We start from the raw sequence: 26,115 nt of genomic DNA, 5'->3' as shown, positions 1-26,115 counted from the left end.
TAGAAAATCCTGCTGAGTGATTTTTTTTTATCTTACGACGACACTTCGTAGTATATTTTGGTGATCGGTAGGCGAATGTAATATCCAAAATTGAATTGGATAAAAAACTGATGAGATCATAAATAGTCGATTGATTTCAAGTCGTTGTCATTTATTCCACTCGAATTGTTTATACTTATTTAATATCTTTATCAGTTGATTGCTTATTAAAACCGTAAAAATTACGTTTTATTACTAACAATTTTTAAAAGGTTTTCGATGACTTTGGCGATTATATCAGTAATACGTAATTTTTTTATAAGCAAATTATATATTGGTCTATAATAAACACTTGTTCCAAGAAATTCTTGAGTCACCGGGTTTATAAAACATTACATAACAATTTTTAAGTATTACTTTTTACCTATTATTTCTTTGTATACAAAACAAATTTATTTTTAAATTTTTCAAACAGATAGACATAGACTTATATAAAAAATTTTAATTATCGTATGTTTTATCTAGTATTATAATTCATAATAGTATTTAAATGTTATCCTAGATTAATAATCATTGTCATTAAAGCCTTAAATTTAAAAAAAAAATTGTACACGTATAGAAAAAAGTTAGTTATAATGATATGACAAACGTACATTATATTACGTATACATGTAGACATAATAATTATAATATACATTATTCGTGTATATTAAAAATTATCTTAGAAAATCGCATTATTTCAATGTTTTCACACATTGTTATAGAAGTACTAAAAAAACAAAAAAAAAAATACTTTAGTAGAAGTAGTAAAAAGTACCTATATTGTCAGTAAATAAAATTGAGAGCTTAAAAACGATTTGGAATTATGTAAAAGAAATGCTTCAAAAACGTTAATAGTTTTTAACATAACGAATGTCTAACGTTAAATGGATTACTCGATACAGGTATTTAAAAAAAAAGGCATTTGAATTAAAACGTCTACAGAGATGTCCTTATACTTGTACATAACTAACAGCGTGCTGCTTCTGTGCCCGAAAACGTTGTTCCAACGAAATTGATGTATATATTAGAATTAGATCTTTTATGTACAGTCACGTAAGATTATTGTTTTCTTAGTAATTTATTCTCGGCCACTGCTGATAATTATTATTGTTGACCTACCACGTGCCATTCCCGCGGGCAACATGACCCCAGAATTAAATAAGCTTTAATTTGTATTTCCGTTCTACCTCGTCGAAGTAATATCGGCGTGCTGCAGGAACGATCCTTAAATACAACATAATTCGCACGACGCATTGCCGGCCGCAAAGCTGTAATTACTATACTATTAATAACGGCTAAATTATACGCATTCACTACAATAAAAGTCTACATCATGACAACGTCTATTGAAATTATGACCGTACTTGTCTATGTTAACTAACGAGTCTTGCGAGGCTTTATTATATATATATATACGTCGAACTTCTCTTCTTAATCTTTTTGTTTGTGTCATAGTCGTTATATTATATTCGTTACAATATTCCTATCGCCTTCGTCGTGGTAGTCGTTTAAACCTTAAACTACAATACCTTTAATAGTCGTATATTAGTTACCTATTTACAGTTACTTACGAACGGAAAAGATTTATTTTTATTTTTTCATCGTTATTGAAATATTAGCAAGCAGCTATATTAATAAAATATTATTCACTGAAACATAAAAAGGAGAGAATATAAAGAAAGGAACTAGTTGACGAAATCAGTAAATAAATTAAAGAAAACACTGAAATGATGATGGGCCTTATTTGATGCGATATCGTAATAAGGGTTAAATATTATGTCTTGAAAAAATGGATATTACCTGTTGTTGGGCAGTGGGCAGCAAGATTTTTCGAATACCGGACACCAATTTATAATTATTTATTAAACCATGATTACGATTACAGTGTAATAATAATTTTATTTATTTATTTTATTGGAATATATAAACGCCAAACGGCAGATACATAATAAACAAATACAAAAATACAGATTGTTCATGGAACATAGATTCTCGGTGTGCGGTGAAGGGGTTGATTATGGACGTACTTAGTGGTATGATTTGAGAAAGAAATTTGATTGGAAGTAAGAGGGTAAGAGGGGCACTCCAAACGTGATTTTTCCGAGGAGATTCGGAGTATCCAGAGACCCATTTAAAAGGCAGTTATTAACGTATTAACACTGTTGGTCGACGGTCAACATGAATGCGTTGCGAGATGAAAATTTAAATAATATGATTTATGTGTATTGTAAACTGTATATATATTTTAATGTTTCAGAGCATGCTATAATTATTCAGAAAGTAGAAAATATAATAAGTAATAACGTACTTTACTTTAATAAATTTACATTACATTTCTACTGCACAAATACACATTACCCCATTGAACTTACTGATAATGACCATACAAATTCACGTTAATCGCACACTGATTATTTATTTGTATATATTTTAAAGTCATTGTTTAGCGAGAGAGAGAGGAGGGGAGAGTGAAACGTGAGTGTATGTAACTTCTTTGTCATCAAAGGCCAACAGCGTGTATAATAACATAATTGTTATTTAATTGCTTATTTTATATTATTAATTTTACGTGTATAGAAAGATAATATGATGTTTATTATTTCGTTTCTACATCACATCTATGGCATATCTGTTATCCACATTGTGAATTGGACAAACCATCTGTTGCCTAAAAAATAAACAAATATAATGGTACTGTAAATAGGTATATTTAATATGTTAGAAGTATCACACAAGTCGGTTGTGAAGAAAATTTCGAAGGCCGTTTTGTACAAATATCCCTAATAATTATAATTTAAGCCACTTTCGGAAAGTAAAATACAGAACATTTCTATATTTGTAATTTATTGAATACTGCCAAAATATAGGAGAAATATCAAATACGTGTAACAATGTAATTATAATTTAAACTGTGACAAACGAAAGACGCACAGACGCACAGTTGGATGAATTTTAATCCCAAGTGGATGAGAGTAAAACAAATATTTGTATACTTCGCAAGGTTTACAGTTCACTGTTTGATTTATACTATGATATAATATTAATATACCGTGTTGTGTTTTTTGGTATTTATCTTTATTTTTTGTCGAATATTCAATAAAGAAGAGTATATTTAATTTTCTTAATTTAATGATATAATAACCCGTCGGTGTACTTGAAATGCATTCTATATTATTTATTAAACATTTAAACAGTATACTACTGGTACGCATAAGAATATCATGTTTTCATATTTCCGGAGTATCGTTTATTATATAGATCGTTTAAATTAATCACGGCCGATAAATCGACATTTTTAAAAAAAGTCAATACATACATACGAATAAACGATTTACTGGATACGGTTGTTACAGTAATATTTTTATGCAACTACTCGGTAAGTCTAATCGGTATCATCGTTGTTTCTTCAGGTTACGCCGTGAGTGCACTTGTACAGGTCTGTTAGGATGAAATATACATAGTAGGTATAGCGGTATAGGAATATAATATATTAGGTATATTATTTATTTTGAACTACTCTAAAATTAAGATAAGTTAAAAATTAAAAGTTGAATTTGAAGTGGTATTTTCCGTTATTCTAAACATGACTATAAAATACATAAATATAATATTGTGACTAATGGTGATGCCACAATTTAACTTGACATAAATTATTTAGGATAATATTAAAAAGTCAACTAAAAATTAATGACAGATATAGATGGAATTGTTTGTCAGTTAATAGAATATTAAAATAACTACACTACTGCATTACTGCACATTGCACACCTATCGTTTTTTTCACGCCTATCATAAGTTTCCGATGACCATCAGCTAGTAACTTGCGTGTTAATATAATAAAATTACTCTATTGTGCGTATTGAAAATATTTTAATGACAAATTTACAAATTGAAACAAATTATTCGTATTTCCCTTATCGATAAATAATTATATGATTAGTTTGCATGCTAAAACAATAATAAATAATAACTATTGAACTTTATACATTATCCATATTTTCCGAAATGCAATAATTATGGTCGACTTATAAAGAAAGGCACGCGACAAAGAACAATTCACTGACGTTTAATCGTCTTATCAATGACCTTCAGACTTAAAGTAAAATTAAAATTATTTGATATATTTTATTGAAACAATATAATATTAATATTCATTTTAACACATACGACGGTCGAGTGAGGTCTTGTGTATCGAGTGTGTACCCGCGGTCGTTGTGAAACGACTGCAATAACGTAATAATAATTAAAATAATTTATCAAAACTATTTTTTCTCGTTAAGGTTTTGTTCGAATTAATTACTTTTTTTTTCCTTCGACAATAAAATAAATTAAATCCGATTAATAATCGAGTGTTTTTATGTCCATTGCACCATTGCATTATATAAGTAATATAATTAAATTGTAAAAGAATTGAATGCAATATAACAATTAACGAAATAAAGAAAATATACGATTACCAAAGTAAAGTATTTTTTTTAAATTATAAATTATATAATCATATTTAATATAATAAAACGATCTTCAATAACCGTGAAGAATTTTTCAATTGGACGCCACCGACAAAAACATCGTGTATATAAGTATATAATATAGCTGCTTATTATTTCTCCTGGACGTGTAATAATATGATCTGATTACTAATAGCATGTAACAATATAACACATCGAATAGGTATTAATAGTGCAGCGCATAATAATAGTATAATATTATAATTTATTATAATTTTGACACACGTAACCTTTTTTTGAGTTAATTAATAGGTGAATTCGAAGTAAACAACATATTTTAAATTTAACTCTTAAAAAATTAGTCCACGCACCATGATCATGTTTATATTAAAAATTTGATTTTGTTGGTTTTGGATTATTTTGTATAGAGTTATTTTTCAGTTTTCTTGTACGAATTGTAAATTTCGTACGATTTTCCAATCATGTCGACTGCAGCCGGGGAAAACACAGATAGTAAATCAAAGACACGATCGTGCCACTTCTGTAGAACTGTAGAGTCGTTATTATAATAACTGTGCAGCGGCCACACGTTGAAATCGAAAGCGTAGGTACCCACGTATTACATAAAATGTAATATTCGTCGGAAGTTCTAATCATTTGAAATTAGTGTAATAACTAATAGCGTACTACGTTATATTATTGTACGCTCGACGGATCGATGAGGTGCGACAATACGTTTAACTCGATACGAAACGAGAATAATAATGGTCGACAGCCAAAATATTTTCGTTTCTCGACGGACAGGTATATATAGACGTTTCCTTGAAATCATCCTCTAACGGTGTATAGTTGATTCGCGGCATACACTACTACGCCGTACATACTACTGTACGAGTTTGACGTATAAATCGATTATTTCTGGATTACTCTTCGTTCTGGCACGCGGTCAGTGTCTTCCGGAATACGAAATATATTATATTTAGTCAACTCTGGACGGTTACGTAGGCTTTTGCTAGGCATTCATTGTGTTTGCATCAAAAATATGTTCAGAACTAAGAAGTGAAAATCCATGAATTTATTATAATTGTAATAATTGCAGTGCTTGTACAGTTGTATATATTATATTTACAACCGAAGCGAAACGGAAAACCATAGATATATAGATTGATTTTAACCCGAGCGATGTCGGGTAATACAGCAGCAAATTGTTATTAACCTAACAGTAATGTACAATAATAACATGTATATTGTACAGCCACTGACGGTAAAGAGTCTATTAGAACCAATAACAATTAACTATAGCGGCGGCGGTATACCTATTAATCGTACTATGCCGCGTACACGTGCGTTTAACTATACTCATCGCGTAAACACATAAATTACATTACACTGTTTGAATCGATAAAACGATCATGATGTATAATGGTATGATCATAACCTGTTAACGAATCATTCATCGCCATAAAATATTAAGTATATCAGCGTATTAGGCCGTTAGATATTATTATTTATTGAATGTCTCAAGCGTTTCAATATTCTGACGAGATTATACAAAAAAAAAAAAAAATTGATCAGATGTTAAATTTTACACGCGTTAATACAGAGTAGCGCTACTGCGGTTTAACGGAACCTCATTACATGAATACGGTTATCTGTCCACGATAATATTATATTAATGAAAGTTCTTTGCAACAGCTGTTCGACAAATTCGTCCGTTTAGTAATGTGCCGCTATTGATGTAGTAGTCTTTGCCTACCGCAGTTGCTGATCGCGGTACGGACGTCCCTATGATCGTATTATTATTATTATTATTATTTTCACATTTCCGCCGGTACCTCCCTCATACGATCATCACGACGCGCGATGGTGTGAAATGTAATAATTATTTAGACTCGTCTCCGGTGACGTCTTAGCAATTAAAACTATTGTAACGGTTGTGATAAATTACATAATGCACGAGGCTCAGGCGAATGGATGCGTCGCGAGTCGTTGTATGGCGGTTCTGCAAAGCTCCAATGAATGTTTAACAATTTGTTATATTTGTGGGCGATCCGTTCGTTAAATTAAAATTATTATATATCATATCAATATCGTTTAGCAACGTCGTGCGAAATAAAACATGTATTAATTCTTACACGAAATGCGTGATTGCAGGACAACCGTGGGCCAAGATTCAAAGAGCCTCTGAAAACAACATGCCGATGAAAGTCAAAAGCTAAAGAACGACAGCGTTAAGACAGAGAAAAAATGGACCAGAGTAAGTGTTGTTATGCGATAGTATGACTCTAGAACGTTGTCTATCATATTGGTGACAGATTCATATTTCATACGGGGCAGTACCGGGGGGATATTATTTTCATGAAAAACACGATTATTTTAACTTAAAATCCGTATATTTTTATTTCGTACTTAAAATGTATTTAGTTACAAATAGTATTGCGCTAACGTATTCAATATACTAAGGTTTAACTTTCTGACAGTTAAAAAAAAAACAAACTGTTTTATTGCTATCCGAATAGACACCGTATAGGTAATAACACAATAAATTATGTTTATACATATATTATCAGTCTACAATATAATAACATAACGAATTTCACTAATTGTATGCGGCGATTGCGTTATTTTGCAGATTCCTACAGTCCAAACAGGAAGAAACCTCTCGAGAAGAGATCGTGTACGGATTGCTTGTGCTTCATCGGTTTCAGCTTGTTCATAGCTTGCTGGGTGGCGTTGGCCAGTTATGGTACGTATACAATTTACATTATAATTATAACATTATGTTAGCCACCGAAAACCATATGCTTGAGCTTCGTTTTTAACTTTTAAACTAAATCTTTGAAGTATAGAAAAGTCTTTTCAAGCGTAAATTAATATGTTAATCACAGCAGAAAAATTGTAATTTTAAAAAAAAATTGATAAATTTATAAATTCAAAAAATTCAAATTACAAAAATTTATACGGGAAAATATATTTATAGTAATTTTCATCCCAGAAATCTGCACCTCTGTAGCTTATAAATAATAGGGAATTTCACTCGAGAAAGAAGCACTAAAACCTCGGAAATCAGTTGTAAACTACCTTTATAAAAGTGCATTATACATAAATAAATATTTTAAATAGAACTAATCTATTTTATGTCTATTTTTGACTGCATATGTCTTATTAAATTATATAATCTATGTTTAACTTGAATAATTTAAAGTAGCACGCAGATGTCACTCAACCGCTCATAATAAAATATAATAAGTCGTATGTGTATATGTGATATATATTATTTTAAATGATTCGTCTTATATTAATGCTATTTTTTCATTTGTAGCTTATCAAAACTCAGACTTGGAGCTGTCACCGTCAGATTCAAACGGTCAAGTATGCGGTCGAAACAAGAACGTGTCGAAGAATCCATACCTGTTCTTTTTCGACATAACCGAATGTACGTCGCCGATGATTTTCGTCCACAGGTGCCAAACTCCTCAGGTATAAATAATAGATCATTCGACACACGCGTTATTTTAACGTTGTACGTTGTCTTTAATTGTGTGATTTAATTAATAACGTAACTACCTAGCCAGTTGTAGCCAATATCGTGAATTGCTATATCATTACTTACTAAACGATATTTTCAATGGCTAAAAATTAACAGACAATAATATACCAATGCAATGTTTTAAAAATTAAATATTTCGTTAATACATTAACAACTATAACTGAGATATAACCTTAATGTCTACTACAGGTGGACAATGTTGACAATTTTGTTTACACAGAAAAATCGATTGATTATGTAGATAGGTATCATTAGGTATTTAACAAAAAAAAAAAAAATTTCTGTGGTTCTTAAAGTGCGATATTAAATGGTCATTTTTTATGCGCAGGGTAGGTGAACTCCAGTCGCTATATCATCGAAATTTTAACTGGGCTTTCTTATCATACAATATATATTAATACGCGTTAAGTGCACAACAATTTTTTTTAATGAGAGATTGGGGAAATATCTGTCACCTAAGCGAGAAATTAAACATCTCTAAAAAATATTTCATTTTATTATTATCAAATACCCCCCATACGTTGTAATTTATATAACTCTATTAGTATATGTATTAAAAAAAAATATTTATGACATTAATACTATTATAATATGTATAATTATAGTTTGAGTACAAAAACATATTTTTTATGGATTTTATTACATTTAAATTAACTAAAAAAAAAAATACCATTCATATCCCACCTTATAATAATGTTAAAATTTAAAATTTTTATATTGAAATTTAATAAGAATTGTCGATTCATTTTTAATGGTTAAAAAATTATGCTAAATTAAATTTAAGATAACGATATCTAATATTTACTAATATAATAAAACACACTAACATTAATGACCGGTATTCCCCATTCTCCTCTAATAATACGTATAATATAATCAATAATCATTCTCTCTGTTCGTGTTAGGTATGTGTGGAAAATTGTCCAAACACGGATTGGTCCGTCAAAGAAGTGTTGGACACCAAAGACTCTCAAGTCGACTGGCCGGCCGTACAGAAGGCTCTGATATGCGTATCTCCTGATCTCAACAAATTGGTCAATTCGAAAGAAGTGCTGAAAAACTTTACATCGTCCAACCAATGTGCCAAATATTACACTAAGAGTGAAAACCGTGAGTATTAAGTACTAAATGCTAATATATATTATATATTACACCTGTATACTTTGTGTTCTCAAATTATGTATTATATAATTTATACAGGGCCCAGCAGGTTAAGTTTAATACTATGTGCTAAATTGTATTTAAGTTGTTTATATTTTAAGACATTTGATTATACATCTAAATATTGTTGTCTTCTGTACTAAGTACCTTTGTACTTTGAAAATTCGGAATTATTACTCTTATCTAAAATGTGTATTGATGTCTTCTGCAAATACACGCATTATAGACATGAAACGTGTGTATAGCACATTTTTCGATCAGATATAATTATTTATTTTTTATGGATTGAGTGAATTTTGGTTCAGTTTCATCTGCATATTTTAATATGACACTAATAATATATATATATATATATATATATATATATATATATATATATATATATAATATTTTGTCCATATATTTAAATAATTTTCAAGTGAATAACATTTTAATTCCATTTTCTACAGTATCCATTCAATAACAACTAAGTATTCTTAGATGATTCGGCGGAATCTTTTAAATATATTACCATTTATTATAAACACTTAACGACTAAACGTGCACTAATTAATATAATTAACGGTAGTATTGCCTACCATTGAATTACCGTTTACAAGTGTATTATATCACTCACTAATAACTTATTAGTTTATTTTTAAAATTATTTCAGTATTTAATTATTGCATTCCTACGCTGAGCGGTGACCCGGAGAGTCTGAAACAAATTCTGAATTCCAACAATATCATGATGAGCAACTTTATCGACGGTACTACTATGGTCGATTGGTTAAAAGTATCAAAAGAAGTAAGTAATCGAAATCATTAAACTATACGACTGTCCATATCTTAAAAACATAAATAAGAAATGCATACAAAAAATACAGTCAATATTTAACAATAATTACGATTTATTTTAAATTGCCCGTTGTACACGTAGACCAGTCTACACATAATAGAAGATTTGGAAAAAAGCTATGAACACATTTTTGTTGGTCTGCTCATTGCCATCTTCTTCAGTCTCACTTACATTCTACTGCTAAGGTGGTTCAGTTGGATAATGGTTTGGATGTCATTGTGGGCTATCGTGGGTCTATTAGGTTTTGGTGAGTAGAAATTTCCAGTGCACTTTCAGTTTACTATAGTTCTGTCAATTCACTTTTCACGAGACAAAATACTTATTTAATATTATTTAGGAAACTTCTCGGGCATTAATTTATTATTTAAATGTACTTATATAAGCAACCATTCTTTTCCATGGCTGTGTATAGGTTTATTTTACTAAATGTAAGTTATGAGTTATAACGAACACGAAAAACTATTATAAAATTAAATGCAATTTCTTACGGTTATAAAACATATATTTATTATGTTTATGCATTATTTTATAACAATAGTGGCCGTCTTTATCCCGAGCAAACCATACCGATAGCATTACGGTTATCGAAAAAGTGTACCATGACAAAGGGTGACTGTTTTTATATAACACGCGTAAAATGATACTTTAAAAGTGTTGTAAATAACATCGAATAGATTTTTTTTTTATTTTATTTTATAAGCTTTATGATGCATCTGTTATTATGTGGACTTCAGGTAGCTACGAATCGTACGCGAGATACGTGGCTTTCGGTGACGCCGATCCCGTTTCTACGATGACGGAAGACGGAGAACCGACCGACATTGCTACTGGCGGCGGCCGGCAGAGTTGGTCCAACTACGCAAACGCCAAACTGAACAAAAAGTCTACTTGGCTGGTGTTCACCATCGTGTCGACCGTCGCGCTGGTTGTTTTGCTGTTGATAATCATATTCTTACGCAAACGGATACGACTGTCCATAGCGCTCATCGTGGAAGGAAGTCGGTGAGATGATAATATAATAATAATGTATCATCGCGCGTTTTACAATCTACATACTTATAGTTGTTTGTATAATCAAAACCGTGGCACGCGAACAATGAAATTCCCATTCGAATATACCCAATTTCGAATGACTATTCGACATTTTAATAACATAATAATATAATAATAATTTATTGGTTTAAAAATTATTAATAATATTTTTATTTTTATTCTTAGAGCGATACTCGAGATAAAAACATCACTGGCGTTCCCGATTTTTCAATGGCTTTTATACTTGGTGGTGCTTATTTGGTTTTTCGGTGTTGCCATTTACCTGTCGTCCATGAAATTGTACGTGTTTAAAGTCAAAGGCCTCGCCAACGACCACCAATGTGTGTGCAACAACAGTTACTACAAGGTATAATTAATATTAGCACTCTATGTTAATATACTTATGTTTATGTGTTATGTGTAAATAATCCATTATAATATATTAAATAGCTTATTAGCGCGTGACAGTTGATAATTTATGTATAAGAATAAGTAAATAATAAATAGCCTCACTAGAAAATATTATTAAGATTACAAGCTAGCGTGTGTCTATACTTTAAAATGGATCAACGTGGCTTAACAAATTTCGAACTCGGTTATTACCTTTCGATCCTTTCCTTTCTATCCTCACTCACTACCGATTTTGTTGTTTCCGAAATGTAAAATAAATAATAAACTATTTTATATACCTACATATACATAGCACAGTGACTGTATAGATATATTTTGTTTATAATACAATTAACTTAACCTAACTAATAACCATCCATCGTTATGTTATTGTGATAATTAAAATTTGATGTTTACAAGGACGGTGACTGGTGCACTGAGTCCAAATGGGAATGGTACTGCAGTGCGACCGACCAAAACAATACCATGTGCAAATTTGCAAAATGTGCATACGACCACAGCGTGTCACAGGACTTCATCACTGGACTTCAGCTGTTTAACGTGTTCGGAATGTTGTGGTTGATGAACTTCGTGTCGGCCTTCTCCCAAATGGTGCTGGCCATCACGTTTACCTCATGGTACTGGACGTTCCACAAGAGGGACTTACCGTTCTTCTCTCTCACGAGTTCCTTCTATAAAACAATCAGGTGCGTGCCGTTTACACTTCATCTCTGTCCACGATCGGTGGTACTTTTAGTACAGAAATTGGATCGAAGTTAGGATATTGGTACTATAGATAAATTTTATAAATTAATGAAATTATAGCTTATTCCTATAAACCCCTCCCCCTTTTCCCCCGTATAAGTGTATTTCATATGATCGCTGTTGCAAGTGTTAACGATATGCATACCCATGCGGTTAACATATATGTTGTCATTGATCAAAATATAGGTGTATATAAGCGAGGATATTATATTCCGTTTATAAAGATTGTAACGCCAACAAATATTTTTATTTTATTTTTTTCGATTATAACGATAATTTTTTGGCAACTAAATTGTGGAGCGATCAAATGGGGGAGGAGAACGTACACTTTACCAGAATTTTACTCATACCTATAAGCAACTAACACGAAAACAATTTTTAACTAGTAACCCTCTCTCCTCACAAAAAATAATAAGTACTATTTGAGTCATTATGCTTAGATTCATGCAAATAATATATTAATATTAAATTTAACATAGTGACATTTAATTATTTCTTATTTTTATATTTTAATTTTATTCTATTTATAATATAGAATTGAAAATTTAAATTTTAGACCATCTATAGACATGTAAAATTTTTTATGTTGAACTATTCATCTATTATTACACTATCTACGACAAGTATAATATTGTAATATATTTCAGTATACTTATCGCCCTCCTGCATTGTTATAATATCTGCGTAGATACCACTTGGGAACTGTCGCTTACGGGTCTCTGATCATCGCCATCTGCAACTTTATACGTGCAATACTCGAATGGGTGGAAACCAAACTAAAGAAGTACGACAATTCATTCACTCGAGCCATATTCACATGCATGCGGTGCTTCTTTTGGCTACTGAACAAGTTCTTGCGGTTCGTCAACCGGAACGCGTACATCATGTGTGCCATGTACGGGAAGAACTTTTGCACTTCGGCAAAACAGGCGTTCGACCTGTTGTTGAGAAACGTCATGCGATTAGTAGTTCTAGATAAGGTAATATATTGGTCAATTTCAATTATAAATTATATTATTGTGGCTTGGTATGGCGTAGTGCGTACACTCAACTGCAGGAACGCACTGGATGTATACGTGACGGCCGGCGTTGCTAGTTCCCGGATGGGTGAGGGTGACCACCCGGGAATTTCAGCGACGAATTCTTGCCACACATACAGTCACGTGTTTAAAAACCTATCCAGTATTCAACCTAAAAACCTATCCAGTATCCAACCTAAAAACCTATCCAGTATCCAACCTAAAAACCTATAGTACTTTTTCCCACAGTTCCACAGGCTAATGACCTGAGTTGTCAAAGCCTTAACCCCAATAATAATAAAAAAAAATTATAATATTATTATTAAATGAGGACGCAATAATCATGTATAACAGAGGTGGCCAAACTTTTTTTGGCCGCGATCTACTAAAAATGTACTTCACCTTTGAGGATCGGCTTCCATAAAAAACCTAACGACCATGATTAATTTTCGTGTGCGTAGCCTAAAAATAAATTCTAACACGATCGACTTTAAAATCGTTTGCGATCGACCGGTAGATCACGATCCACCGTTTGGCCGCCCCTGATGTATAATATATTTGAACATGTTTGGGGTGAGGGGGGAGGTGTAGATTCCAAATTCTAGCACAACAGATAATGTTATCAAAAAATTGAGTTTAATAAAAGTCATAAATGACTATTTTTTAAAATACAAATTACCATATAAAGTATTATTTAATCTCCCGGGTTACAGAAAAAAATTCTAAAATACGACACTGTATGTGCATATATTCATATATTATATTATATAATATATTGCCACGTGTTATCGTTGTTATGTTTAAAATCTATGCGTTTAAGGTGTATTTATTTAAACGGACGAGTATAAATTCGAGTATAGATACAAGAGTTTGAAAAATAGATAATGATATGTTATTATGAAATTAACATTTTTCTATTATTTTAATTTTTGTGTGATGTTATTAATGGTTTTTTAGTCACATTATCTGATGTGACTACATATTTTTTTATTGGAACATACGATTTATACATCGGTTGGTACAATAAGCATAGTTTTTTACGATAATAATTTAATTTTTCATTTTAACATATAAAGAATTGTTCTATTTAACATAAAATATACACTTATGTATAATATTTAGTGATGTACTGTAATTTATTTGAAGGAAGTAATAGTCACCCGATTCCTTTTCATGCAATGGTTTAAAATAAGAAAAAAAAGTACCTATACTGATTTTAATATTATAACATACTGTTTTAGGTGACTGATTTTATATTTTTCGTTGGCAAAATCGTCATCATGGGCACCACCATCGCGGCATTTTATTTCGGGTTCTACGAACCACTAGAGCCGATCAGAAAGTTTGAGTTCTTCAACCAGCCCGTCCTCAATTACAAGTGGCTTCCAATGGTCATCATAGCCGCGAGCTCTTGGGTGATATCGTCCACGTTCTTCCATGTGTATTCAATCGCGGTCGATACTTTGTTCCTATGCTTTTGTAAGTTCAATTATAAACATATTTTAAATACTTATTCATTATGCCGTCAACAATTATCAAACTAAACCAAAATCGAATCGATAAAAAACGAGCGTGTTGTAATTATTGAATTATTTTTTCTCAGTTATCTTTATGTCGTTAATCAATAAAAATGTGAAAAAACCAAAAATAAAATCCTCTCTAAAGTACAATTCAATTATAATTTGCTATCGAAAACAGTATAAGCTTCACTGACAATAAAATCAATAAAAATTTACGAAATTTAATGCAAATATATAGCGCCAATTTGAATAAATTTATACGTAAGTTCATATAGTATCAATTATATCATGCATAAATCGAGACAAAACTTAGATAAAGACGTTGTAGCTAGTTTGCTGCACGTTTTTAAATTTTAAAAATATTAAAATATTACATTTACAATATTTTTCACATGAAAATAATAATAATAATAATGTGTAAATCCGTTTTCATCTCTCTTTCTGTTGCAGTGGAAGACTCTGAACGCAACGACGGATCAGCTGATCGTCCGTACTTCATGTCACGGAAATTGATGAACATACTGGGAACGAAAAACGTGCTGTAATTTTCAACGCGTTGACAAAGCGATATGATTTATATAATATGTTTAACATATCATCCATTGTATATGCGATCATGCAATATACATAAACCCATATATATTTGTGCTACCCACCGCCGACGCCGCCACGTGTGTTCGTAAAAAATATATAAATATTATTTACCCTAAATAATATATTATAATATACATATACGACATACGTACATGTCGTATACGGTTTCCTCCCCCCCACCAACCATGATAATATTATTATAATTAACTATATTTTATTTAATAATTTTTGTATTTTATCGTAATATAATAATATAATATATAAGCATGAAAACTACACAGAGTGATTATTTTATCGTGGACCATCATATGCTAGAATACTTAAATAAATCACAACTATTATTATTATTCTCATCAATATCCAACAACATATTATTTTAGACTTTTTTATGATTATTATATTATCAGTATATTTTGTTCTTGAACGTTAAAAAATCCCTGTATCTTCTAACATAATACCAGATGGCTCACGATAAAAAAGACATTACTGTGTAGGTAGCGTGCGTTGCTTATCACGTTATTCTATAGTAAATAATTTTAATTTTACACTACGGATAGAGCACATCGACTGTATGTGGTGATAATATATACCTATTACCTGTAAGTCCTATTCGTACCAAACTTTAGTATAACAATAAAAAATGATTTCGGCGGCGAAGGGCCCCTCCGAAAAACGATATGTCGTTAAGGATGTAGTGATTGTATTTAATCTACCTACATAACTATTCATTACCAAACAAATTAGACCAAATCAATATTATGATCATCTATTCGTCTCCATCCCCTCTAGTCTGCAGATCACTCTAAACATCCCTTTTTATACAATTCAAGCAGTAGGTTTAAAGAGGTTATGTGATATACTAAGTGTGTGTATTGTGGTTTCTCGACATTTATAATATGAAGGATGTATGGATTTCAATGCGAAATTTTCCAGGTTTAAGAATCGTTTCTGCAGCTGTGTATCGTTATTTTAAGGTACAACATTATATCTAACTGCACGTCGACATAAAAATAAAATATAATTTAATGTTATTATTTTACTTTGTTTTTTGTCTTACTTTTATAAATGTTCAAATGTTGGCTATTATTTCAATGTCATTAAAATCTGCGCCCCCGCCCCCACGTGATAATATATATTAGAATGTTTTATACGAATTAAACGACGAGCTTATTTATATTTATATTTATTATATACTGTACGAGCTTGATAATTTAAAAAAAAACCAAACAAACAAAATGTTTTAAGGCTGTTATGTATTGTAGTGTACCATAATTAATATATTTATACACATTTAATACAATAAAAATCTATACAATATGAATTATTTCTGCGTAATACCTGTTGTACATGTTTGATGATATGATTTAGACCACCGGTTTTCAAACTTTTTTTTTACGTACCACTTAGGTATATTATCAATCAGTCGCGTACCATTACTAATGACTAAAAATAGAACGATCCAAAGACCAAAATCCAAATTTTACAGTTGAATACGGTTTTTTTAATAATAAGGCAGTAAAATACTACAACTACAGTATAATTATTTTCTATTTATTAGTTTAATATACTCACCAACGTGCTCATGTAATATCTTTGCCTTAAAATTGGAGAAATCTATCTCATTTGGTTTAGACCTTTTTTGAATATTTTTACTGATTTTGGTATTTGGCCATGCACAGAGACCGTCTCTGTACCAAAATGCAGGCATAGCAGCTAATGTGCTACCAGATTAAAATAATACAACAATCCACATTCTTTAAAACAAAAATTAATATGGTAAAATATATTATTTACATTATATTTATACAGAAACCCAAGTATCTTTATCATTTTATACATTTTACAACACTAAATCTAATACGTCTTAATGAATGTTACGTAGAAAAAAAAATGTATACATGATTGCATAAATGAATCATAACTTATCTAATTATAGGTATGGATATGAAATTTTTATTAAAGTTAAACATATTCCAACACTATTCCTCAACTTTATTTGGTTTTCCCGATATTTTTGAAAATGAATACAAATTTTTTACACTTATCCTCCCAAAGTACTAGTTAGATGGTTAGATTTACTACCACAAATAGCACAAAAAGCTATTTTGACTATAAAATCAATTTATTACATCACTGCACTTCGGTTCTATAAATATTACAAGTATGTATTTGACTGGTTAAATAATAAATAAAGAAAGAGATGGAGTACAACAAATAAATAAAATATAAGCTCGTGATATATACGTCACATACCTTCAACCACGGGTTTTGCTGTATACCATAAAAGTGTTTCTCGACGACGTTTGTGTCGCACAATACTGTATTCGTGTACATGCGTGTATACGTAAATGTAATAATACATGATAAGCTTTTGTAGGTGTAACATGTTATATATCTTTATAAATCGTAATTTAAATTATAATATCATTGGATGGTGTGTAATAAATAAATAAGTGTTCCTTTATTTTAAAACATTTTTATACAATAAATTTAATGATTTTTGGGGATTATGGGTGGCTGAAGAAGACGTGAGGGCTTTGCTCCCCACGGTGATGTGATATTGAGTTTTGTGTGGAACGCACGTTCGTCCAACATCCACTGAGTCCCCCTTTTAGTTTTTTTCCAAATCAAGCACTGTACCTACCTGGTAATAAATAAAATAATAATAATAAAAAGTATACCCACACGTCGACATCGCGTGTCATCGCAATGTAAAGTAGGTATCTTATGAAACCGATTGATCGTGATTTTAAGTAGCAATATATTATTACATATAACTTTGTCGATATTTCAAATTATTCCGTTCACACTTATATTAGAAATGTTTTCCTTTAACTTGTTTGATATTTTTATTTCATAATTATTATTATTATACCAGTTGTAACTTATTTAATATTTATTAATAGGTACATAATATTAAAATAAGTTCATATATTTTGATAGCCCATAGGTATACAACTATATTTATTGTAATATAAATAATATAACGACATAATTTGGGGGATGCATAATGGGTGTGCAATTGCATTGAAAATTCGATCAAAATCAACTTGTATTTCATCGTTATTGTTCTAATTTTTTATTTGAATATTGTTGAAATATACAATTAATATTGGTATGCATACATTGTAAGCACACAAGTGCACGTATCAATATATTATGTATCATTTTTTTTTTCACAAGATATTTATCATTTATATTCAGAGAACAATAAGCAAATTAGATAAGAGTAATATAAAAAAACATTAGTAGTATGACGAAAGAAGCCGATGATGACACTATCTATTTTGCTTAGGAGTTAGTAGAAGGATTTAATCTAGGATTCATGCATCTACAGGTCACGACACCAGTTACGTTTGAGACGTCTGACGGGGTTACCCGAAATCGAAGGGACCGCTAGGTTTTTTATGAGAGGATTAGGATGATTGAATAACCTGCTGTGAAAACGCTTATAGTAGAGTTTCGTTACATCTTTAACGGAAATCATCCTGAGGTCTTGGTGTATGGAGTGGTCGGAGACACAAGGTGGAGCATTAAGTAGTTTCCTGAGCGCTATGTTTTGGAAGGTCTGTACTTTGTTGATGTTGGATTTTTTAGCATTACCCCAGAGCTGTACGCCATATGTCTAGATGGGCTTAATTAGAGATTTGTAAATTATGTATCATAGTTTAACTATCGATTGTAACGTGAAGCAATACTTAAAAAAATATGAGGATAAAAAAAAATTTAAAAATATAATTTTTTAATAAAATCGTTATTTTTTAACAACTTGAAACTATGTAAAAAAAAATTTTTCAAAAGCATGAATACTTTAATCATAAAGTGTTTTATGATAAAAGAATCACTCTCTATTTTCAAAAAAAATGTTACCTTTGTTATATGTATAAAAAAAATCACGGTTGGGTAGCTAACCTATTTATAGATTGCTAATTATTACTATGTACTTCATAAAAACTATATTAATATCTACCTAGCTTTATAAATTTAAGGGTAATAAAAATAAAATTTATTACTGAATTTTTAAATCTCAATAACAATTAATATAACTATACAAATTTTATAAAATGAAAATAGCAAGCATAAGTATAGGTAAACTTATACAACATTGTTAAAATACACATTAATACATGTAGATTCATAAACAAAATATAAAATACGGCGCAAAGTAAGCACCGCTAACGTAACACGTGCACAAGTAGTTGCATATACCCGACGAAAATTCCAAAGTGCGGCGGGTCGCTAGCAGCGGCCGAAAGCGCACCAAGTCACCGAATACTTACGGTTACCTATCCGGAAATTGTTCTTCGGTACAGACTAATAATTACCGACGATCATTGCCGTGTGCCGGTACACAACCGTACAGTTTCGAGTGCCTACCCGGCAACTATAACCTGCTGCGGACACCAATGGTTGGCAGACATAATCACTCGCCGGTCTCACTAGAGCTTAAATCTACAAATATCAATTTGATCGATTAACGAAAAATAAATACTCTTTTCAGAACGACCATCATCGTCGTGGCCCACATTCGACTGGCCTGTTCAAGCAATCGTCTCCGCGCCAAAAGTTTTCCAAACAGGCGCGACAAGAAATGTGATCCCGTTTTACCATTGTATGGATGCATTATTCCGCTCAATAACATTGTAAATAGAGCTAAGACATTCGTCTATGCTGGCCGGCTTAATAGACCTCACCAGTTAGATCCCCGACCACGAGGCCAGACTTTTTCTTCTGTACTCGGTTTATATTTTTATAAGTATCAAAACAACAAAGATGAGTAGTTGATAACAATAAACACGGAAATCGTTCTACACTCTACAGTGTTACGATGTGAAATATTACAATAATTATTTATTTGGCTTTAATTACCAAACAAAACCGCAATTAAATATGTTTTTATTTTTCATCGAAATGTCGATGGCACTTCAAAAAATAGAAAAATCATTCTACATAAATATAAAAATATATACATAAATTATACGCCGAATAAATGAAATCGACAACGGTATTGCCGATTATAATACGTTGAAACTTGATTGTAGGTTTTATGAATTAGGTTGACTTGTGAGTTGTTGTATGTTAGATGATACAAATAGTTCAGTACAGGATAGACACAGATTTGTGAACGATTATTAATGGTTTATCTTAAAAAAAAAGTTCGGGCAATAAATGTTTTATAGAGAAATCATTATTTATTGTATATACAGAAGAAAAAATGTTTAAACTGTCCGACGGGTATCTCTCGGATCAAAAGTAAAACATGATGGATTTTTTATTATTATTTGTTTAATACCCGATCCCTCTCGCTGATGTGTAAATGTAAATTGCAATTTTACTACGCCATTTATTCGGGATCAGTGACACGATTCAAGCATAATACAATATTGTATTATGTGCTTTATCGTTGGCGGGCATCACCAATTGCTATTTAGTATTTTTTACTTTATAATCAGTACAACGTCATCATTCATCAACAAATAACTAACAAAAATAGAACAAATTTTTAAAATGTAATTAAAAACTACGTGAACGCGGAAAACCAATTATACAAATAAACAGGCATTGCACAACCAATTGTCGGCCAAAAACCAAATACATTATTGAGATGATTAGTCACTTGTGTTATGTTACCTTATAAGTGAAAAATGTTTCTGTTTATATTTCCAATACTAAGCTATGTGTCTAAATATAATTACTCATCAAACGTACATTAGATAATGGATAAAACATATTATACGGAGAACAAAATGAAAGTTCGTTTATTGACCGAGTAAAACATCAATTGGCACAAAGTGTTTGTGTATTCAGTGCTCTCGAACCGTATCGGTCAAACGAATGGCCTTGGTTCGGATATTTTGTAATCATTAACGTGGTATCCCTTCCACTCCGCAAACATGCAAAATTAAATAAATAATCGCAAAAGAGACGGAGTACAACAAATAAATAAAATATAAGCTCTTGACACCCACGTGTGCGTAATAATAATATGCGTACATCGCAGCTCGTCAGTACTCGTTTGAACTTCCACACGCTAAGACTACGGCTGTCTTATATTTTGTCGATAAACGGTCGAATCGGTGACTCGACAAGTCGATCATGTTATCTTTTCTCGCCGACTTGTTGTTCGACAACGTCACCTATATTAGCTTAATTTCCGTGTTCGCGGCCATCTACTACTATTCCACTTCGACGTACGATAAATGGCGGAAATTGAACATCCCGTACGTACCGCCCGTGCCGTTGTTCGGCAACGCGTTCAAAATGTTGACGAGACTCGAACATCCGATTGACATGTTCGAAAGGATGTACTACCTATTTCCGGACGCCAAACTGTTCGGGTACTACCAAATGAGAAATTCGATGCTAATGGTCCGCGACCCGGAGCTGATCAACACGATACTGGTGAAGGACTTTTCGTACTTCACCGACCACGGTATAGACCTGGACCCGTCCATGTCCGTGTTGGCCAGCAGTCTGTTTTTCTCCAACGGCCAGAGATGGCGGACGATGCGCCAGAAGCTGAGTCCGGGCTTCACGTCCGGCAAGCTGAAGGACACATACTGCCAGATCAACGAGTGCAGCGACGAAATGGTGTCCGGCATCGTCGAGACGCTCGAGAAAACCGACCGACTGGACGTGAAAACGATGACTGGAGGTTTTTCCACGGACGTGATCGGTACGTGCGCGTTCGGCCTGAAGCTGGACGCGATTAAGAACGACGACTCGAAGTTCCGCCGGTACACCAAGATGATTTTCCAGAGCACCCCGAAGCAACTAATCATACAGATGCTGATGATGACCTGTCCTCGAGTGATGAAACTATTTAAAATTAAAATGTTTTCGGAAGAGGCTACCAAATTTTTCTATGACGTGTTCACCGACGTCATCAAGTACCGCGAAGAGCACGACGTGGTCCGAAACGATTTAACACAGACCCTTATGGAGGCACGTAAAGAGCTAGTGTTGAAGGAGAACTCGACCGTCGAAGGTAACAATATCATTGTTGATGTACAGGGCAATTCTTTCATCATAAAACACTCATTATTTTAAAAAGTATCCATGTTTTTGAAAACATTTTTTACTTAGTTTCAAGTTGTTAAAAAACAACGATTTTATTAAAAAATTATATTTTTAAATATTTTTTATCCTCATATTTTTTTAAGTTTTTTACTTTTTTGAATGACAACATAAAGATTTAATTTCATATTCCAAATCGGAATAATTTTCTGAGTATTTTGATATTAAATTCGAATTTAGAGCGAGTAGTTTATGAGTTATAAATATTTAAAGTTTAGATACGCGAAGTGGAGTGGTACGGGGTTATCCCACAAAATGTTTGTCCACTACACCGCTTTTAAAAACAACTGATTTATTTAATGTTAAATTATACAGGAAAAATAAAATATAATATATTTTTATACATAATTTAAAATCAATTAGGAAAGCACTAAGCTTATTAAAAATTTCTAAAAACAACTACAATATTATTTATCTAACCATTGTCCATTTAAAATACTTAAGAAGTTGTAAAAAATATTTAAATTTTTTAAATATATTATATTATTTATTTTTTTTTTAAATTACTTCACTTTAAAAAAGTTATTAGTTATACAAATTGTATACATTTTTGTACATCTGAGACTATAATAACATTATGAAATTACTGTTTATCATTTTGAATTTTGATTAGATCTATAAATATTTTATGTATCACTTAAATTCAAAATTCACGAAATTATTATCAAAAATAAAGCAAATTTAAACACTCAAAAATTAAAAATTAAGTTTTAGACTATAGTGTACAAAAATATACCAACACAACACTCATATGTAATTATAATACAATATACTTATAGTTTGTTCTAAAAACGTGAACTTGGGAAATATATAAAGTACGAGGATATTTTTCTATACAAATTTCAGCACTGCGTATAATGTAGAATTTATTAAGTATATACGACGTCACAATAATAATAGAATCAATTTATATTTTATGACGGTCTTGCCGCAGATGTATACAATAATAACAACTAAAATAATAATATAGTCGTGACGATTTAAGACTTTTTTTTAATATTTAATATCTCGTTTGCAGACAAATTCACCGATGATGATATAATCGCTAACGCTATTCTCATGTTCACTGCCGGTTCGGAAACCGTATCGTCTATGCTATCTTTTTGCCTGTACGAATTGGCGCTGAACAAAGAAATCCAAGACAAATTACGTGCGGAAATATGGTCGGCGAAAGCAAAACACGACGGACAGTTGAACAACGATTATTTGATGGATCTCCATTACACCAACATGGTGTTGGAAGGTATGACATAATATCATGAGTTGTTATAAACGAAGTGATTCAGCATCCTCGTCGCGACGTCACAACTCTTTTTTTTCCTACCGAAAATATTCAAGGTACCTTTAGATGACACATAAATGCCATATTTTTAATACTTACATTTTTGTTCCACATCAAGAGTATACACTCAGACGATACATAAACTTCTATTTTAAAACTCAGAACCTCTCTTTTTCGCTGTGTAAAACATTCAGCGGATGATTTTTTTTGTAAATCTTAAACTTTCTAAATTTAAACGAGTCAAGTCCAGTTGGCCAGTTATTAAACGCTATTCATTAAAGATAATGATTTTAAAGTTCAAAGTTATAATAAATACTTATATTATTCATCTCTTAGTACCAAGGTCGTTATAGCATGCGTCGTATATTTTATAATAACGACTTGTCGAGTATTGCGTGCCTAGAGTAATCCATTATTTAAATTAAACAATAATTATAATATTATGTATGTCATGCAATCATTAGGTGAATAATCCTTATAAAAATTGGCGAGGTAAAAATCAATTTGCAGTTATCGAAACATCATATTTTTGCAGCTTTTATGCACTTCAACAAATAAAATAAAAACAATACCTAGAATCTAGATCAAAGTCGATTTTGTGAACAATTGATATTGCGTAACGCTTCGTTAATTTCAATAATTATAATATAGTCGTTTGTCGTATTTCAGAAACCGCTCGCAAGTACTCCATTGCGTTTAGCGTAATGAGAGTGGCTACAAAAACTTACGCTCTGCCCGACGAATCGTTTGTTATCGAAAAAGGACAAAAGATTATTATACCGATGTTCAGCATACATCGTGATCCAAAATACTATCCCGACCCGATGAAATTCGATCCGGAACGATTTTCTACGGAACAAAAATCGCAACGACCCAATGGCACTTACTTGCCGTTCGGTGACGGGCCTCGTCTGTGCATAGGTAATAACTAATAATATAATATTAAAATATAATGTACTCGTACTTTAATATTGTTTTATCACAATATGACATTCACATTTTGGTCAAAAAGGTATAACTTATATGTACAATTTGACATAGGTTAAATCTATACTTATAAATTTTATCTAGATTAACTATTTTTATAATTATTATTCGAATAAAAATTCAAATAAATTCCAAAAAATACTATACAAAATACAAATGTATTATAGAATAATTTTAATTAGTTTAAACTGCTTTTGCATTACTTCCACGGAGCCGTCATCGTCTTTTATTGGAAATCAATAGAATATAAGTTATGATGGAGACAGTCGGGAAAGTCCCCGTTACTTGCCCCCTTACATTCTATCAGTTGCAGTAACTAGACATTTAGACAGTTATGTTATTAATATTAATATGTAATTGTTATGTTGACCGCCCTAAGCATCTCGTACTGGTCCAGGCCCTAGTTTAAATACCTACAAGGCTACAACTTACTAACTATATACTAAGGGGTTCTTTCATCACAAACCACTCATTATTTCAAAAAGTATTAACGTTTTTATAATTATATGTTTGAAAATTAGTCAAATAATTTTTTATTCGAATAAAATATTAGGTATCTACATTTCTAAATAATCATCTAAATAAAATTTCATTCGAACGACGCCCTACTTTGTATGATTACGTCGTATTTAATTTATTTATAACATGTACGTACATAATAATATTATATACCTTTATTTTATTTAATATTATACATATAGGCAAACGGTTTGCGGAATCAGAGATGAAATTGGCCCTGTCAAACGTATTGTCAAAGTTCGAAGTTTTGCCGTGTGAACAAACTGAAATTCCCGTCGACATAAGAAGCGGATCGGGATTTATTACACCGAAAAACGGAATTGTCTTAAAATTTAGACCGATCATTGAACACTGAATTTGAATTATATTATTATTTTGTACTCTCAGTCTCATAAAATAATAATATTTATTATCATATTTCTAAATACATGTGTGTATAGTGTATGTGCACGTTATGTGTGTGTTTTGTGTTAACGAGGTATCAATGATGCCATCTTGAAGATTCCGGCATAACTAACAATACGTTTATTACGTATCTACTGCACAGAGCTAACGTTAATATATTACCAGTAATAAATAAAATAATAATAATAAGTAATAACAATTATAACCACACATCGCGTGTCATCGTAATGTATTAGGTACCTATGTATTGTTACATATTATTATTTTGTCGATATTTCAAATTATTCCATTCACACTTATATTAGAAATGTTTCCTTTAAAACTTGTTTGATATTTTTATGTCATAATTATTATTTTTATTGTATCAGTTGTATTTATTAATAGGTATATAATATTAAAATAAATTCATAAACTTTGATACTTTGATAGCACATACTCCTATACAGCTATATGTATATTATTTATTGTAATATAATGTACAAAGACATCATTTTCGGGGTACATGGCC

At 31.3% G+C, this 26,115-nt stretch overlaps 2 protein-coding genes across 9 annotated transcripts in view; both read left to right on the top strand.

Moving 5' to 3' along the window:
• The window catches only part of LOC113552717 (CTL-like protein 2), a 44,837-nt gene extending 28,981 nt beyond the window's left edge, over positions 1–15,856 (top strand). For 7 of the 8 annotated variants that reach the window (XM_026955587.1, XM_026955585.1, XM_026955589.1 and 4 more), the window contains 12 exons: positions 6,624–6,726; positions 7,102–7,215; positions 7,792–7,949; positions 8,925–9,129; positions 9,833–9,966; positions 10,099–10,264; positions 10,752–11,019; positions 11,236–11,416; positions 11,860–12,146; positions 12,893–13,184; positions 14,465–14,702; positions 15,194–15,288. In XM_026955587.1, the coding sequence (XP_026811388.1) occupies positions 6,717–6,726; positions 7,102–7,215; positions 7,792–7,949; positions 8,925–9,129; positions 9,833–9,966; positions 10,099–10,264; positions 10,752–11,019; positions 11,236–11,416; positions 11,860–12,146; positions 12,893–13,184; positions 14,465–14,702; positions 15,194–15,288 (2,148 nt within the window). In that variant the 5' untranslated portion in view covers positions 6,624–6,716. Of the gene's footprint in view, positions 1–6,623; positions 6,727–7,101; positions 7,216–7,791; positions 7,950–8,924; positions 9,130–9,832; positions 9,967–10,098; positions 10,265–10,751; positions 11,020–11,235; positions 11,417–11,859; positions 12,147–12,892; positions 13,185–14,464; positions 14,703–15,193 lie in introns of those variants that run through there. The other variant, XM_026955583.1, reaches the window with a different exon arrangement.
• Positions 15,857–21,339: 5,483 nt separating this feature from the next.
• On the top strand, positions 21,340–25,991 carry LOC113553881 (cytochrome P450 6k1-like). The gene is made up of 4 exons (XM_026957443.1): positions 21,340–22,325; positions 23,433–23,657; positions 24,366–24,617; positions 25,385–25,991. Exons 1-4 carry the CDS (start codon positions 21,434–21,436, stop codon positions 25,555–25,557), a joined length of 1,542 nt encoding a protein of 513 aa, XP_026813244.1. The 5' UTR covers positions 21,340–21,433; the 3' UTR covers positions 25,558–25,991.
• Positions 25,992–26,115: the final 124 nt, after the last annotated feature.

This window comes from Rhopalosiphum maidis, chromosome 2 (assembly GCF_003676215.2).
Source record: "Rhopalosiphum maidis isolate BTI-1 chromosome 2, ASM367621v3, whole genome shotgun sequence".
NCBI classification, from domain to species: domain Eukaryota; kingdom Metazoa; phylum Arthropoda; class Insecta; order Hemiptera; family Aphididae; genus Rhopalosiphum; species Rhopalosiphum maidis.
This window is presented reverse-complemented; position numbering and strand designations above follow the sequence as displayed.

Excerpts from the sequence above, each read along its gene's own strand:
- LOC113553881 (XM_026957443.1), top strand. The coding sequence starts at position 21,434 with ATGTTATCTTTTCTCGCCGACTTGTTGTTCGACAACGTCACCTATATT. Across the intron at positions 22,326-23,432 it reads GGAGAACTCGACCGTCGAAG|ACAAATTCACCGATGATGAT; the intron begins GTAACAATATCA and ends TCTCGTTTGCAG. Across the intron at positions 24,618-25,384 it reads CGGGCCTCGTCTGTGCATAG|GCAAACGGTTTGCGGAATCA; the intron begins GTAATAACTAAT and ends TTATACATATAG.